This window comes from Nelumbo lutea, chromosome 2 (assembly GCF_056320005.1).
Source record: "Nelumbo lutea isolate HS-2025 chromosome 2, American lotus-T2T, whole genome shotgun sequence".
Taxonomy (NCBI): Eukaryota; Viridiplantae; Streptophyta; class Magnoliopsida; order Proteales; family Nelumbonaceae; genus Nelumbo; species Nelumbo lutea.
The window spans coordinates 104,121,830-104,136,166 of NC_142685.1; the positions used below are offsets into that span (position 1 = coordinate 104,121,830).

The 14,337-nt window shown below is 37.3% G+C and overlaps 1 protein-coding gene, 1 long non-coding RNA gene and 1 pseudogene across 2 annotated transcripts; 1 reads left to right on the forward strand and 2 right to left on the reverse strand.

The window, feature by feature from the left end:
* The first annotated feature begins 3,308 nt into the window (after window positions 1-3,308).
* On the forward strand, window positions 3,309-8,343 carry LOC148872464 (ABC transporter G family member 26-like; annotated as a pseudogene).
* Window positions 8,344-10,217: 1,874 nt separating this feature from the next.
* Window positions 10,218-13,324, reverse strand: LOC148872465 (uncharacterized). Its single transcript, XM_088967305.1, has 3 exons — window positions 12,660-13,324; window positions 10,716-10,748; window positions 10,218-10,638 (listed from the first exon to the last, which is right to left on the reverse strand). The coding sequence occupies exons 1-3, from the start codon at window positions 12,667-12,669 to the stop codon at window positions 10,301-10,303; spliced, it is 381 nt and encodes a 126-aa protein (XP_088823431.1). The 5' UTR covers window positions 12,670-13,324; the 3' UTR covers window positions 10,218-10,300.
* On the reverse strand, window positions 12,064-12,653 carry LOC148872466 (uncharacterized). Its single transcript, XR_016106481.1, has 2 exons — window positions 12,399-12,653; window positions 12,064-12,361 (listed from the first exon to the last, which is right to left on the reverse strand). It is a non-coding gene; the product is annotated as an uncharacterized LOC148872466 (long non-coding RNA).
* Window positions 13,325-14,337: the final 1,013 nt, after the last annotated feature.

The following is a 14,337-nucleotide window of genomic DNA, read 5'->3' on the forward strand; positions in this document are numbered from 1 at the left end:
ATAGAGCAATTAGTTTTTTTTTTATAAGTATAGAGCAATTATTTTATTACCATGAAATATATCATCTGTTGTCACTTGATCTGCAAGGAATAAACTTGTTCAACTGGAACAAAGTGCAGTTGAACCCTAAAAGGTATTGCCCACAGAGTGGTTGAAATGAAATCACATAATTAAGAATTGTAATGATAATGAGTGCTCCTTGATTGAACCTGAAGCTACAGATAATACAAAAAAAAAAAAAGAAGGCGTTAACATCAAGTCCAAAAATGAAGATAAAATAAGCCCATGGAATTGGCTATAAAGATGGAGTGAAATGATTACAAACCTGAAGAAATGGGTTGGCATCAAGCTCAAGGACGTTGTGGATGGAACAGTGGTAAGGGATGATGACAGAATATGATGTTGAAAGTATGGGAATGTGAAAGTTGAGACTGTGTTTCCTTAATTAATTCTCTGTAGATCAGTAACACAACCATATATGAATATCTGGGACATGAGATATCATAGCCCAATCTTCACCTGTATTGATTGAGCATCTTTCCTCTAATTGAGGACATTGCATAATTTGTAGATTTTGTAGTTCTGTTAGGTGCTGCATACCATCAGGTAAAGATGACACATTAGGACACCACCAAATAAGAAGCTGCCTAAGGGATTTGAGGTATCCCAGCTCCTCTGGCAGCCTAACCAACATCGGAACATGGTTAACCTCCAAATTTTCAAGGGATATAAGACCTCCAATGCCCTCCAATGAATGTAACCCTGTACAATATTCAATACATAGCGTAGACAGTTTTGTTAGACGATTCATCCCTTCAGGTAAAGATGACAGATTGGGACATGTAGATATATGAAGCTTTTCAAGGGATATGAGGTCTCCCAACTCCTCTGGCAGTCCAACTAATTTTGGCATATCATCAATCTCCAAAACTTTTAGAGCGATAAGACCTCCAATGCCCTCCAACGAATGTAACTCTGGACAATTTACAAGTTGTAGTATTTGTAGTCCTGTTAGATTCCACATACCTTTAGGTAGAGATGACAGATTGGGACACTGCCGAATTTGAAAATCGCGAAGGGAATTGAGGTCTCCTAGCTCCTCTGGCAGCCCAACCAATTTCGGCATATCGTCAATCTTTAAAATGTTTAGGGCTATAAGACCTCTGATCCCCTCCAATGAATGTAATTCTGGACAATCTGCAATCTGAAGTGTCTGTAGTTCTGTTAGACACTGCATACCTTCAGGTAGAGATGACAGATTGGGACATTGCTGAATTTGAAGTTCTTGAAGGGAATTGAGGTCTGCCAACTCCTCTGGCAGCCCAACCAATTTTGGCATATTTCTAATCTTCAAAATTTTTAGTGCCATAAGGCCTCCAATTCCCTTCAATGAATGCAACTCTAGACAATCTGCAATCTGTAGTTTCTGTAGTTCTGTTAGACACTGCACACCTTTAGGTAGAGATGACAGATTGGAACACTGACTAAGACAAAGCTTCTGAAGTGATTTGAGCTCTCCCAGCTCCTCTGGTAGCTCAACTAACTTTGGCATACCTTCAATCTTCAAAACTTTTATCATTACAAGGCCTCTAATGCCCTCCAATGAATGAAACTCTGGACAGTCCTTGATTTTTAGTTTCTCAAGATCAGTAAGGCACAGCATCACTGCTTGAGGACACAATGATGTCAAACTCTTACACTTTGAAATTTCTAAAATCCGGATACAACTCAAGCCATTCATCGCCTCCTCTGGAAAAGACTTTAGGTCTTCGCAGTGGGTAATTTGCAAAAGTGATCACCTTACTTCAGGGCAATAAGAAGTAGAAGAGGAATTTGTAATTGTTGCCGTTGGGATTTGATCTACTGTCCTGTTCTTCAGTATTAACTCTAATAGTTTGGCACTATAACCATCTAGTTTCACTTGTTCACCAGCTGGCATACCCCAGAGCTGGCATACCCTAAGGCTCTGCTGCATCATCATCATCATCTATTAATATTGACCAATTCTCCAAATTAGGCATGTCCATGAGTTGGAGATGCTTCAGGGATGGGAGGAATCCTTCTCCTTTTCTCAATTTACTGATAATATTCTTGAGGTTTTCCAATTTATCTAGCAATAGAACCTGGAGAAATGGGAATGGACCTAATAATTCAAGACATTCACACCTCAAACAGTCCTTTAACTCAACTTTCACTAAATTTGGGAGCAATGAGGATTTAATCATCCAAGAAGCATCTGGTTTCAGTTCTTGAACATTTTGGAGCGACAAAGATTTGATCATCCAAAAAGCATTCAGCTTCAGTTCTTCAACAGCAGGCATACCCCATGGAATACTTTCCAATTAAGGACAGTTTATTATGCTCCATTGCTTGGGAAGTAGAGGGAACAATAATAATGATTCTTGTGGCTCTGCTACACCATCATTAACATCATCTATTACTAATGACCAGTTCTCCAAATTAGGCATATGCATGAGTTCAAGATGCTGTAATGATGGGAAGAATGGTTCTCCTTTTCTCAATCTACTGATAATGTTCTTTAAGGATTCCAATCTAAATAGTCTTAGGACCTGGAGAAAAGGGAGTGGACCTGAGAAATCTAGAGATTTGCAGCTAGCACAATTCACTAAATCAACTTTCACTAGATTTGGGAGCAATGACGAATTAATCATCCAAGAAGAAAATTTCATCCCCCTATATCCCTCTATGATCAACTTCTTTATATTTTGATGTGGCTGCAATTGTTCCAATACATTTTCCTCCTCTATTGGTGCTACCTCATTATTCCCATACAAAACCCACAATGCTACCTCATCCGGAGCCACCGACGGTGTTATTACCCCATTATTCCAATCCGAGGGCCACCATGTTAATTTCAAGGATCGAAGATGTGGCTTATCCTTCAAGTTTGCTTCCTTGGAACCCATTCTATCTCTTACACGTCTAAGTCCCCAAATAGTAAGCCCACCGATGAGTTGGTTCAGACCATGCAACTCCTTGATATGTTCCCCATGTAGCTCAAACCCACTGTCTGCTATCATCCTGATTATTGCAGTTACATTCACTTGGGAAGGATGGATCCTGAACAAAGAAATGGAAAAGAAAGCCACCCAAAAGCCCTGATCCGAATGTGCATATGTACCCTATTACTGCAATCATGAACATGTCAATTCATATGAGATGGTAGGCTTTAAGTACTCTTTACCATAAGATAAAATGGGTCAAGCGTGGTCAGACCTGCAGCAATCTTAACTTTTGAAAAAGTCATTGACACTAGAAAAGCCAAGGATATTTGCAAATTTACGAAGATGAAGAAGAAGGCAAACTGTATGCTGTAGTCATTGAGCGTGAAGAACTTTAACCCTGCGAGTTAAAGAAATCAGTAGAACCTGAAAAGAAACCCAAGCAACAAATTAAAAATGAAAAAGGAAAATCCCCATCTGATTGCACTTTACCCATCAATGAACCAAAGATCACCAAACATAACATGTAAGCTGATGATATGAAAAGAAAATATGCATAAGAAATCATCCAATAGGGACCATCCCCAAGTCCATGCATTTTCATCATGATTCTTAGATTCAGTTCCTTCTTGTGAACAAGAGATGTCAATATTACCTACACCAAAAGGAATTCTTGAGAAGAAAATAACTTTTAAAAAACTTAAAAGGTTAAAAATAAACTGAAATGATGACAACTAATTTAGAATGAAAATACACCATAGAGTTTTAAAGTGTTGGAATTCACATATGGGTGGTGTATACTGATTGAAAGGGACTTGTATGCTGATTGGAATTCACATATTTGTAATCAGAAGATCAGCATTTTAATGTGTAACCCTACCTAGATTCAAATAGCAATCTAGACTAGATATGGAAAGTCAATCCATAATCCAACATGAATGGGAAATGATTGGATATCGATACACCCCCTGATCTGGATAGGATCTCAACCTGGATTCAACTAGGCTTTTTATATTTGGATTTGGATACAGTTGCATCTGCTCAAGATCTAATCCATTTCATGTACTAGCAGCAATGCATATTTCTCAACCAAATTCAACAATTGTGATTTTTTTTTGTACTGCAAATATGTACTGACCTCTCATAAATATATGTACTGACCACATATACAACAATTGTGATTTACAGTTGCATGCTGTAAAGGTACTCAAAAGGGCCTATTGGAGAATTGCTAACAGCTACACCCACGGATGCTTTGGTGTAGTTGAGTGACTAAGTAATCATGCCCATATAAATCTCCACTCAAACCATTCCCCAGATATCAGGCCACCGAGGCAAAATGAGGAACAGATTTCTCAGTTCAGCCCTCTGTGGCTTCTTATCTGTCCTTGTATTCTTCTCTGAACCCTCTCATCATCAACCACTTCCACCTCTCCCAAACCCAAGACTCCTGACTACCTACGCAGCTCTCCAGACATGGAAACATGCAATTCTGTCCGACCCAAAGAACTTCACTGCAAACTGGTGTGGTCCCCATGTCTACACCTACACCAGAGTGTACTGTGCACGGATGACCCTCATCTATTCCTGCACTGGACTCATTTCAGACAATTATCCAACATTCCTTGCACTAAGAATGCACCCAGAGATCCAAACCTTCTTCTTCTAATAACTAGCATTATATATGGTATTCAAAGGAAATAAGCACTTTACAAATCAAAATATAAGATAGAAGCATGAACAAAATCCCACAACATTTCTGCAAAAAGAAGCATGCTCTTCAGCTTCCTTAGTATTGGTCTTATGAGGGTCTGTAGATAAAATGTTCCAGAGATTTCAGTTTCGGGCATTCTGATATTCTTGTTTACTGCCTTTCTCTTGACTGAGTCCATAGCCAAATTGGACATCCATGCTGTCATAAGAGAATATAAAGGAAAGTGTTCCAGTTTAAGGATGAGAGTTGGACATGAATGGTGTTTTTTATTACTGATGATTTGATTAATTGTTTTAATCTTCTTTCTTTTCTGTTTATTCATTAGCAAGTACTGACAGTGGATGTGTAAAACAATTAGGAAAGTTGGTGGATGGTTGAGATGCTAGTGAGTAGCGACTGGCTTGAATTGCTGGCCTGCTTAGCAGGACTTGGTGGATGGGTTAACTTATCATGGCACAGGGATAAGGCCTCAACAAGTGTCTATAAACTGGTGATAAGGCTATTCCGTTCTAGGGTAGTAGACCAGACTCACCACCTATAGAAATTAGAACAAAATTTGTCAGTCTATAGTCAAACTATCAGCCTACAGAAATTGGTTCCTGTGTTCACTAGGGTCAGCAATGCTTAGTATATTTTCTATCTATGTTTAGCTAATATTAGCTATATAATAAAAGTACTGATTTTTTAGATTGGTTAATATAAGTATATATTTGACTTGTGATTTTTTTCCTTTTAGCTAAAGGTGTACAATCCACTCAGAATTTAATCAATTATAATTATCCTTGAACACTAGAAATTTGTATTTGTGATAAAAGCTGGATTCTTGTTTTGATCAGCCACAATTAATTTTTTATATAATTATATATTGTAAAAATAAGGTATAACTATCATGTTCCAAGCACCCCTTGAGGGCAGATAGCCTTTTCTAGCCAAGCCACCACTAAGAATTTCAAACTCCATCATTGGAGAATTAATCCTCAATACTTCTAAATTCTATTCACCCCTGCCTCAGTGAGGCTACTGGCTTAACATGGTGTTCACTTGAACCAAGGGGACCAATTGGGAAAAAGGATCCATGTGGAAGAATGACAAAACTTCAGAAAGGGTACTGAGCTGACCTTGATGAGGACCATCATTTGGGGCTAGAACTAGCACCAATCCCATAGGGTGTATGTTTCACTTGTTCACTTCAGGTTTGAATTTCTGACACACCAATACTAATTCACGTTTGACGGGTTAGATATGCCTGACCACTGAGGCCTTTCTAGCCCAGCAGAGCTCAACTAGATTGGGGCCTCCTTGCCTCTATGTCCAGAGGCAAACAGGTGGAGTCTTTGCTATGTAACCTACTCCAGCCAATTTCCAAGTCAACTGACAACGACGACATTAGGCAAATATAACTTGTGATTCACAAATATTTACATAAAAGTACTGTTGTGATCACGACTCAAGGGTCTTAATTCCAAATATATAACAAGGTGCCAAAAATGCTCAGACGGGCTATCCCATCAGTTGTCAGCAGTTGAGACTAATAGCTCTATACTTATTACACATAAAAATTTAGATGCAATTGTACGTTTTCAAATATTATTTCATGTCAATACTTCAAGTTGAAACTTGAAAGCTAAAACTCATTGCTTGTGTCGTGCCATGTGTGCTGCTATAATCGGCATACAAGTCAACTCAAATAATTGGCCTACTATTGCATGAAAAGAAAAAAGCCATCGATGCAGAAGACTACTGAACCAGAAAATTGCTCAAACGCTTGCTTAGAAAACTATTCTCCATTTCTTTTTTCCTTAATGGATAAAAGAATAAAGTGATATTAGCTGTCCTTCTTATTTGATGGAGAGAGAGAGAGAGAGAGAGAGAGAGAGAAATCATACTTCAAATGGGGAAGTAATTTAATACCTAAATGTATTCTCTTCATCTTACCTTATCAATATAACAAAATAAACAAAACTGGATGAAATACATACAAGTGAAATTTACAGAACCATTGGAAGACATAAAAATCAAAACTCCCCAAAGAAAAAGGTGATACAATATCATCCAGAAACCCTGTGAAGGCACACTTGAAGGTGTGGAATATAAGGTAAAAAACAGGCACACTTCCTCTAGAAACCCTGTGAAGGCTATGATGTCTCAGTTGAACTTGGTCCAAGAGAACTACAAGCACATTTTGAAGGGTGCAACAGGAAGCATAGGCCCTGGAGAAATCCTTGCTTTGATGTGACCTTCAGGTAGTGGAAAGACAACCTTCCATATAATCCAGCTCTTAAGAGGAGGTTAGCCAAATTAGAAATCTTGTTGCAGCTCAGGTCAATGATTTAATCTATTTTTCATGTGTATTAGTTTAATTCCAACCTTTGGGGTCTGTCCCAAATGAACTGATCCAGCTCAGCTATCAGCTTAGCTATATAATCACCATAATCTTTTATATGAAGACTGTATTTTATATAATACTGGAGAACACTTGAATTTACAGGATCGGATTTGTAACCCAAGATGATGTTGTCTTCCCTCAATTAAAAGTGGAAAAAACCTTGGTTTTTGCTGCATTTCTCAGACTTCCTAGCAACATGAGCCAACAACAGAAGTTTGCAAGAGTAGATATGATTGTGAAGGAACTAGGCCTTGAGAGGTTTGTATGAGGTTTCTAATGCAATTAGATCTAAATTTCTCCATTGAAAATTTGTGATGAACACTCATGTTATAAGGTCTAAGATTAATTAGATGAAAATGAGGCTTGAATGTGTATGAAGTGATTTACATGATTACAAGTTATAATGAGTAACTGTGATTGCCCTCTCTTTTTCATCATATATGTCGCCATACAAGAATAGGAGGAGCATTTGTGAAAGGAATATCTGGAGGCGAAAGGAAAAGGACTAGTGTTGTTTATGAAATTCTTATGGATCCCTCATTGTTGTTGCTTGATGAACCCACTTCAGGCCTTGATTCCACCTCTGCAAATAAGCTTCTTCATATTCTTCAAGGAATTGCTAAGGTAACGTTTTCTCTTTTATACTTCCTAGAACTGAAGCTTGCTAGAGAGGAGGATGACTACTCTAATGGTTGCACTCAGTGGATCCATAGGCAGGAAAGACAATTATCATTACAATTGATCAACCTTCAAGTAGAATGTTCCACATGTTCAACAAGATTTTGCTCATATCAGAGGGATGTCCTCTGTATTATGGGAAGGCTAGAGAATCCATGGAGTACTTCTCATCATTGAGGTTTGCACCTCAGATAGCCATGAACCCTGCAGAGTTCTTGCTAGACTTGGCAACAGGGCAAGTTAACGACATAAGTGTCCCAAAAGACTTGGTGACAATTTCTATAATATTTGGTTTTTCATTTCCATTTTATGAGTTACAACAGCAGTGACTAAAGGACATTAATGTTGCTTATCTTGTGATGAAATATCAATCTATCAGTATGTACAATTGAAGTACAAAGTCTGGGTGGAACCTAAAGAAAAAGCAGAGAACCAATGGCATGGAAAAGATACCACAGCACCTTCAGTTAGCTATTCAAGTTAAGGAGTGGACCATGAGTTGGTGGGAGCAGTTTATAATATTATCAAGGAGAACATTTAGAGAGAGATATAGAGGTTACTTTGACAAGCTAAGGTTTGTGCAGTCCCTTGCTTCTTCATGACAATATTCTCTCAGTACTATTGATTGTAGTATAACAAGCCAAGTAAGTAGAGAACCTACAAATAATTTAACTGGGTCATCATCTGTCAAGTCAACAACTAATCTGATCTAATTCTGTACTTAGGGAGCAGGGGAACTCGTTGCTGATGCTGTTTTAAGCATCAAAAGAGCTGGGATGATTGCCTCTTTGGTCCTAATGTTGTTTCTCCTCACTGGAGGTTACTATGTCCAGGTACTCAATCATACTTGTATCAGCAACAGTAAATGAAAATTTCCTTAACAAAGAAATATAGAAAAACAGTGTTCCAGATAAGGAAATAAATACCTGGAGTTGACATTTTAGATTTTCACCAGCATTTCATTCAGACATTTTTTTTCTTTCTATTATTTATTTCATTTCTTTCTTTTGTGTTTTTTTATGCTTTTTATTTTGGTGAACAGTCACTCAAACCTATCATGTTTTTGGAAATATATGGACTAGGGAGAGGCTACATAAATAATTTAAACCTGAATGAACTATATTCAATTACAACTCTGAATAAGAAGGAAATTAGAAAGGAAATAAATCTCTATAAAAGGTAAAGCTCTACCTCAGAAAGGCAAAATTTAGGTACAGCAGAATGGAAGAATAAAATTCAGGCTGCTGAACCCCGCTGATAATAAGGAACCCAGACAACAATTACATTATGCCTTATAAGAGCTATAAATCTAGATCAAGTGCTTATTGAGAGGGTGTTCAACATCTAGGTCAGCTTTCAGTATTTTACTTCTAATAAAACAGGCCCACACATTCTTCAAAAATAGTGTTTTTTAAGGAAAGAGACATTTGGGAGAAACTAAGGCCATTTGGTAACTTTTATACTTTGCATAATTCCAGTTTTTTTGTGAGGGAAAACTCTTTTCAATTTTTGAAAGATATCTTTATCATCTATGAGAAACTTCTCCAATGTGATCTTGTTCAACACTGCTTGTTCCAAGCCTCAAAGGAGGGGGGGTTGTGTCAGGTTGAGGCTCATTCCAAAAGGTATATAAGGTAGTCTTGCCTTGAGTCTCAACTTTGAGGCTCATTCCGAAAAGTATAAATAACACACTTGCATCACTCTTTGGGAAACTGTTGAGAATGGCTAGACAGGGGTGTTTTTGGTTTTGGGGGGTAAACAAGCCTTATACTAACAAGTAGTGATTTTCTTTTTCAAGGAGTTACGAAATTCTCAATTCAATTTGGAATAAAAACTTCAACTCATATAAGAACAATTGCTTATGCAATTTGCAACATCATCTAGTGAAGTTTTTACTCCTGGTCCAAGGGTATTGCGACACTTGTCCTAGTGAAATCTCAATCATTCTAACCTTTATCAATGACATACTAAAAATGATTGGTTAAGCACCAACTTTTACTTTTGTCACAAAAAACATGTTTGCTCTTCTACTCCAGGAATTAGACTCTTTAGGATGTTGTGGTTCTCAACATGGGATCCTAGTTAATGTAGCTCTATTGATGCCACAAGAAGTTGAATGAAAGCAGAAACCCCACACTTCAGCCCAAGTTCACAATTTGTTGGTATTTCAAAGGATCTTTAAAGATACGAGACAATGAAAGATACTCATAGTTATAATTATTTATATGGAAGAAATAGAGTTAAAATATTAATTATTAGTATAGATAAACAATGCATTGGTTCAGCGGAGTGCAAAAACTCTCACAGGATTTTGGCAAAAGCTAAAATTAGATATCTAATTCAGGACTTCATATTCAAAGTTTAATCAAGATCAAGATTCAGAGGTGACAAGCATCTTTGGCCGTGAGATGCATTATGTTACTTTGCAAATGCATCATACAATAAATAAGGCTATAAAACACATCCACTCCAATTGTTTGTAGTAAAATCAAACTAAAACAATCAGCATTTAAGGTAAAGAGTTAGAAAATTATTGAGTGGAGTAAAGTTCTCCACTCACTAAAACATTTTCTTATATAAAACTGCAACTCCAAATACAACCACACATGAAACAGTGATTACAGTTTTCACCATCGTCTTCCTCATCTCTTTTATCTCTTCGAGTATTTCTCTCATCAAATCCTTCAGTTCCCTAATTTCTCTCTTCACTTCCCCAATTTCTTCCCCAATTTCTCTCTTCACTTCCCTGAGCAAATCCTCGTTTCCCTCCTTTATTTTGTTTTCAATGTACTCCATTTCTTTCATCGATGTTTTCCACGCAGCATATTGTCTCTTCTCAGCTTCTTCAACTGATTCTTTGACTTCCTCTGTTTTGTCATCGATTTTCCTCCCCAAATCTGCAACTCCAGATAAACAATAAAATAAGAGAAAGAAACCTAAGTCAAATGAAAGAAATAGAATATATTAGTGTTACCTCCCTTTGCTCCAGTGGCTCCCTCTCCTGCTTCTGTTGCCATGAAAAAAAAAATGTAAGAGAAAAAAAAAAGCTTGAAAAGAAAGAAACGTAGAGAGAAATAGAGCTTAATGAAACGAGAGAATGGTAAGGTAGACATAATAGAGGGACTCATTTTATAAGTAGTTGTGGGCTCTTGTTTGAAAACAGATCGGTTCGTTACGTTTAATTTAGTTTTGCCAACCGAACTGGTACTACCAATTTGTCTATTTTATTAACTGAATCTGATTGAGATGCATATAAAACTAATGTTTCAAAAAATGATTCGGAACCAGAGTCGTTCTAGCCACGATTTTCTAGGTCAACGGCTATGAGTAGAGGTGTAAAGTGGTCCACACTTTGTGCAGGTCGTGCCATGCTGGCCCGCAGGTCGTCACGGGTCGTGCTGCCCTCCCCGATGAAAATTTTGGGGGTTGGCCCGACACAACCCGTGGGTCGTGCCAGGCTGTGCATCGGGCCAAAGCTATTTATTTAAAACAAATTGACAAAAAAACTTAAAATTTTAATTTTATATGAATTTTGTGTATAAAATTGCTTATATATGTAATAATTAAATAAATTAGTATAATAAAATTAAAAAATATTTATTTTATTAATATACTATGTACTATATATTATTATATAATTATAATTTATATAATATTATATAACTATATATAGAATATATAAAATACATACATATATATATATATATGGGTGATGCTGGGTTGGGATATGAGTTAGGTTGTGTCGGCCCGCAGGCAACACGGCCTGCTCAGTCATGTCGTGCCGTGCCGTGCATGGCCGAGCCGCGGGCAACATGGCCCGATTTACACCTCTAGCTGTGAGCATTAGGAAAACGGCTCACCTAGGTTGGAAATAGAGTCACCATCCATTAGATATGAAAATGGAGGTGATGGGACATCCAAGAATGATTTTCAAAACCGTTTGGTTCTAATAGTGACTCCAAAACCAGTTCGAGTAAGACTCGGATGGGAGAGGAAAGAAGTTAGGCACCCCTCTCCCGAGTCCAATTGGTGGGGCCCACATGGGATTTCACAATAAGCACAAATTAGAGCAAACAAACCATTGACCAAGAACAATTAATAGACAATGAAGCTAAACAAACTCATGAACAAACTATCACAAAAAAAAAAAAATCCTCTACTTAAATATGTCTTTATTTAATTTCCTTTTTCTTTTTAATTGAATTTTTATCATTTGCTTATGTTGTTTTCTTATAGAAACCTATTTTTATTTTTATTCATTTTTTATTTTCTATATATATATAGAATCTTTTAATTTTTTTATTTTTATTTTTATTGATTTATTTATATATTTATTTTATTATCTTTTTTAATTATATTTAAATTTTTACTTTATTTTTTATTCTTTTATTTTTATATCATTTTTTCTTCATTTCTTTTATCCTTCCCCTTTCGGTGACTTGTCCCCTCCTACCACCTAAACATGTCTAAATCTATACTAACCTCACCTTTCAACTTTGATCTAATTTAATTAATATTTTTTTTCCTTTTTTTCTTACCTTGTCATTTGTTCCCTCTTGTCATCTTTGCTCTCACCTTCCCCCTTATTCATTGAATTAATTTTATTTACAAATATTTCATCTGAGATGAATGACCCTCGGTGAGTGAGAACCTGAACCTGATAGCCACCTCCGACCATATCTCCCTATTACCCAATAACTCAGTGAATTCGACATCTCTTACTTTAATTTGAAACTCCCTGTTACCCAATAACTCAGTGAATTCGACATTAGATATTAAATTAATATAATATCAACAGGGATTTGTAATCAATATAATTTTAATTTCAAGAGGTAGAATAGTTAGATATTAAATCAAATCTTGGCAATATAGCAAAGAGGAAAAACAGTTTGTGAAGAGAACCTTGGGAGTAAGTTACCTGACAGCATTTTGGCCCGAGATGATGGTGTAGTTCCTAAACTCTGGTGCTAATCTGATTTAAAATGAGGAGAGGAATCACTCTAGCTGCCGCTTCTAATGATCTTGGTTGATCGATGACAATGGAGAACAGAGGACCTTTGACTAATTTTGGGAACCGAAAGGATGAAGGGAACTGATGTTGTTGTTGGGGAATAGGAATGATCTGATAAAAACGGTGAGAAATCACCGAAATTTTGATGAAAACAAAATAAATTTCACAGTTAAGAGGTTTTCCCCGTGATTGGCTCTACTTCAGAGAGAGATTGAAGACGACCTGAAAGTGATGCCGGTCAGGGAAAAGGAAGAAAGCAAGTGAAGGGAGAAGAAAAGGGAAGAAAGAAGAAGAAGATAGAGAGAGGGAGAAAAGAAGAGAGAGAGGAAAGAGGGGCCCAAAAAAGATTGAAACGATTTTCGCCGCTGGTTCAGCATCCAGAGGTAGAAGAAGGTGAACAGTGCCTCTCTTCGAATTGGAAAAAAATGGAAGAAGAAGAAGAAAAAGGAGAAGGAGAGAGCGAGAGAGAGGGAGAGAGAGAGAAGAGATCGATGGGCGGTGATAATGCAGCCGCCGCTCAGGTACTGTTTGAACAAGAGTGACGATGAACAGTGTATCCCTCGATTAGGGCGAGCGTTGGATTTCTAGAGGGGGCGATGGCAGCTTCGTAATTTTTAGGGGATCCAGGGGTCTTTTTTGATAATTTTGCAGTATCGGATTCTCGGGTAAAAGTCGGTTAAGGGGTTCAAACCAGGTCCAATAATGAGGGGTTTGGGTTAAGAGTTAAAATGTAAAGGTTCGAGGTGCGTCCGACCGCATTGAGGGTTTTGTGTGTACGAGCTGGTGTGATTGGTTGAAACGGAATATTTTGAGTGAATGGGTAAATTGAGGAACTTTTGACTAAAAATCGGAAGGATGAGGTTTTGGACATTTTGAGTTAATTGAAAATATCAGATTGGTCCAACTCGACCCAGATTTGGCAGATTTGGAAGAGTAGTGGTTCATTCAATCTAGAGCCTTAAAATGGAGCCTAGGTGTGATAAATGGACGAAAAAAGGTATTTTGGGCTGAAATTTTATAGGTCGGTATTTTAGAGTATCTAAGATTTGGTGGTAATGTCTGATCAATTTAGGAGTGTCGAAATGGTAGGAATTTAAGTCATTTATAAGATCCAAAACAGAATCTTGGTTTGATGAAAGAGTAAACGAGGGAATTTTCAATTAAAGCTTTGTAGGCAGGTGTTTTTGTGCATCTACATTTTAATGATATGGTCTGATTAGTTTGTATGTGTTAAGATCGAGGGGATTTGGGTTATGAGGGTTTAGGCTGATAAGAGGGCTTGGAATAGAATCTTTGTTTGATGAAAGGGTAAATGAAAGAATCTTGATAGGAAATTTGTGGGTAGGTACTTTAGGTTTTCTAGGATTTAATGGTGGCGTCTAATCTGAGAATTGAGGTGCAAATGGGTGTTGATTGGGGTCATCAGATTGGTATCAAAAAGATTTAATGGTGGATCTAAGGGTTTTTGAGTTGAAACTCGGGTTCTTTGGATTTTTCGATGAGTGACCGGAAGGGTTTGATCGGGTGTTCAGGGTGAATCAGAGGGTTCAGGGGGTGGGCCGCGTTGGTTCAAAAACCTAGTATA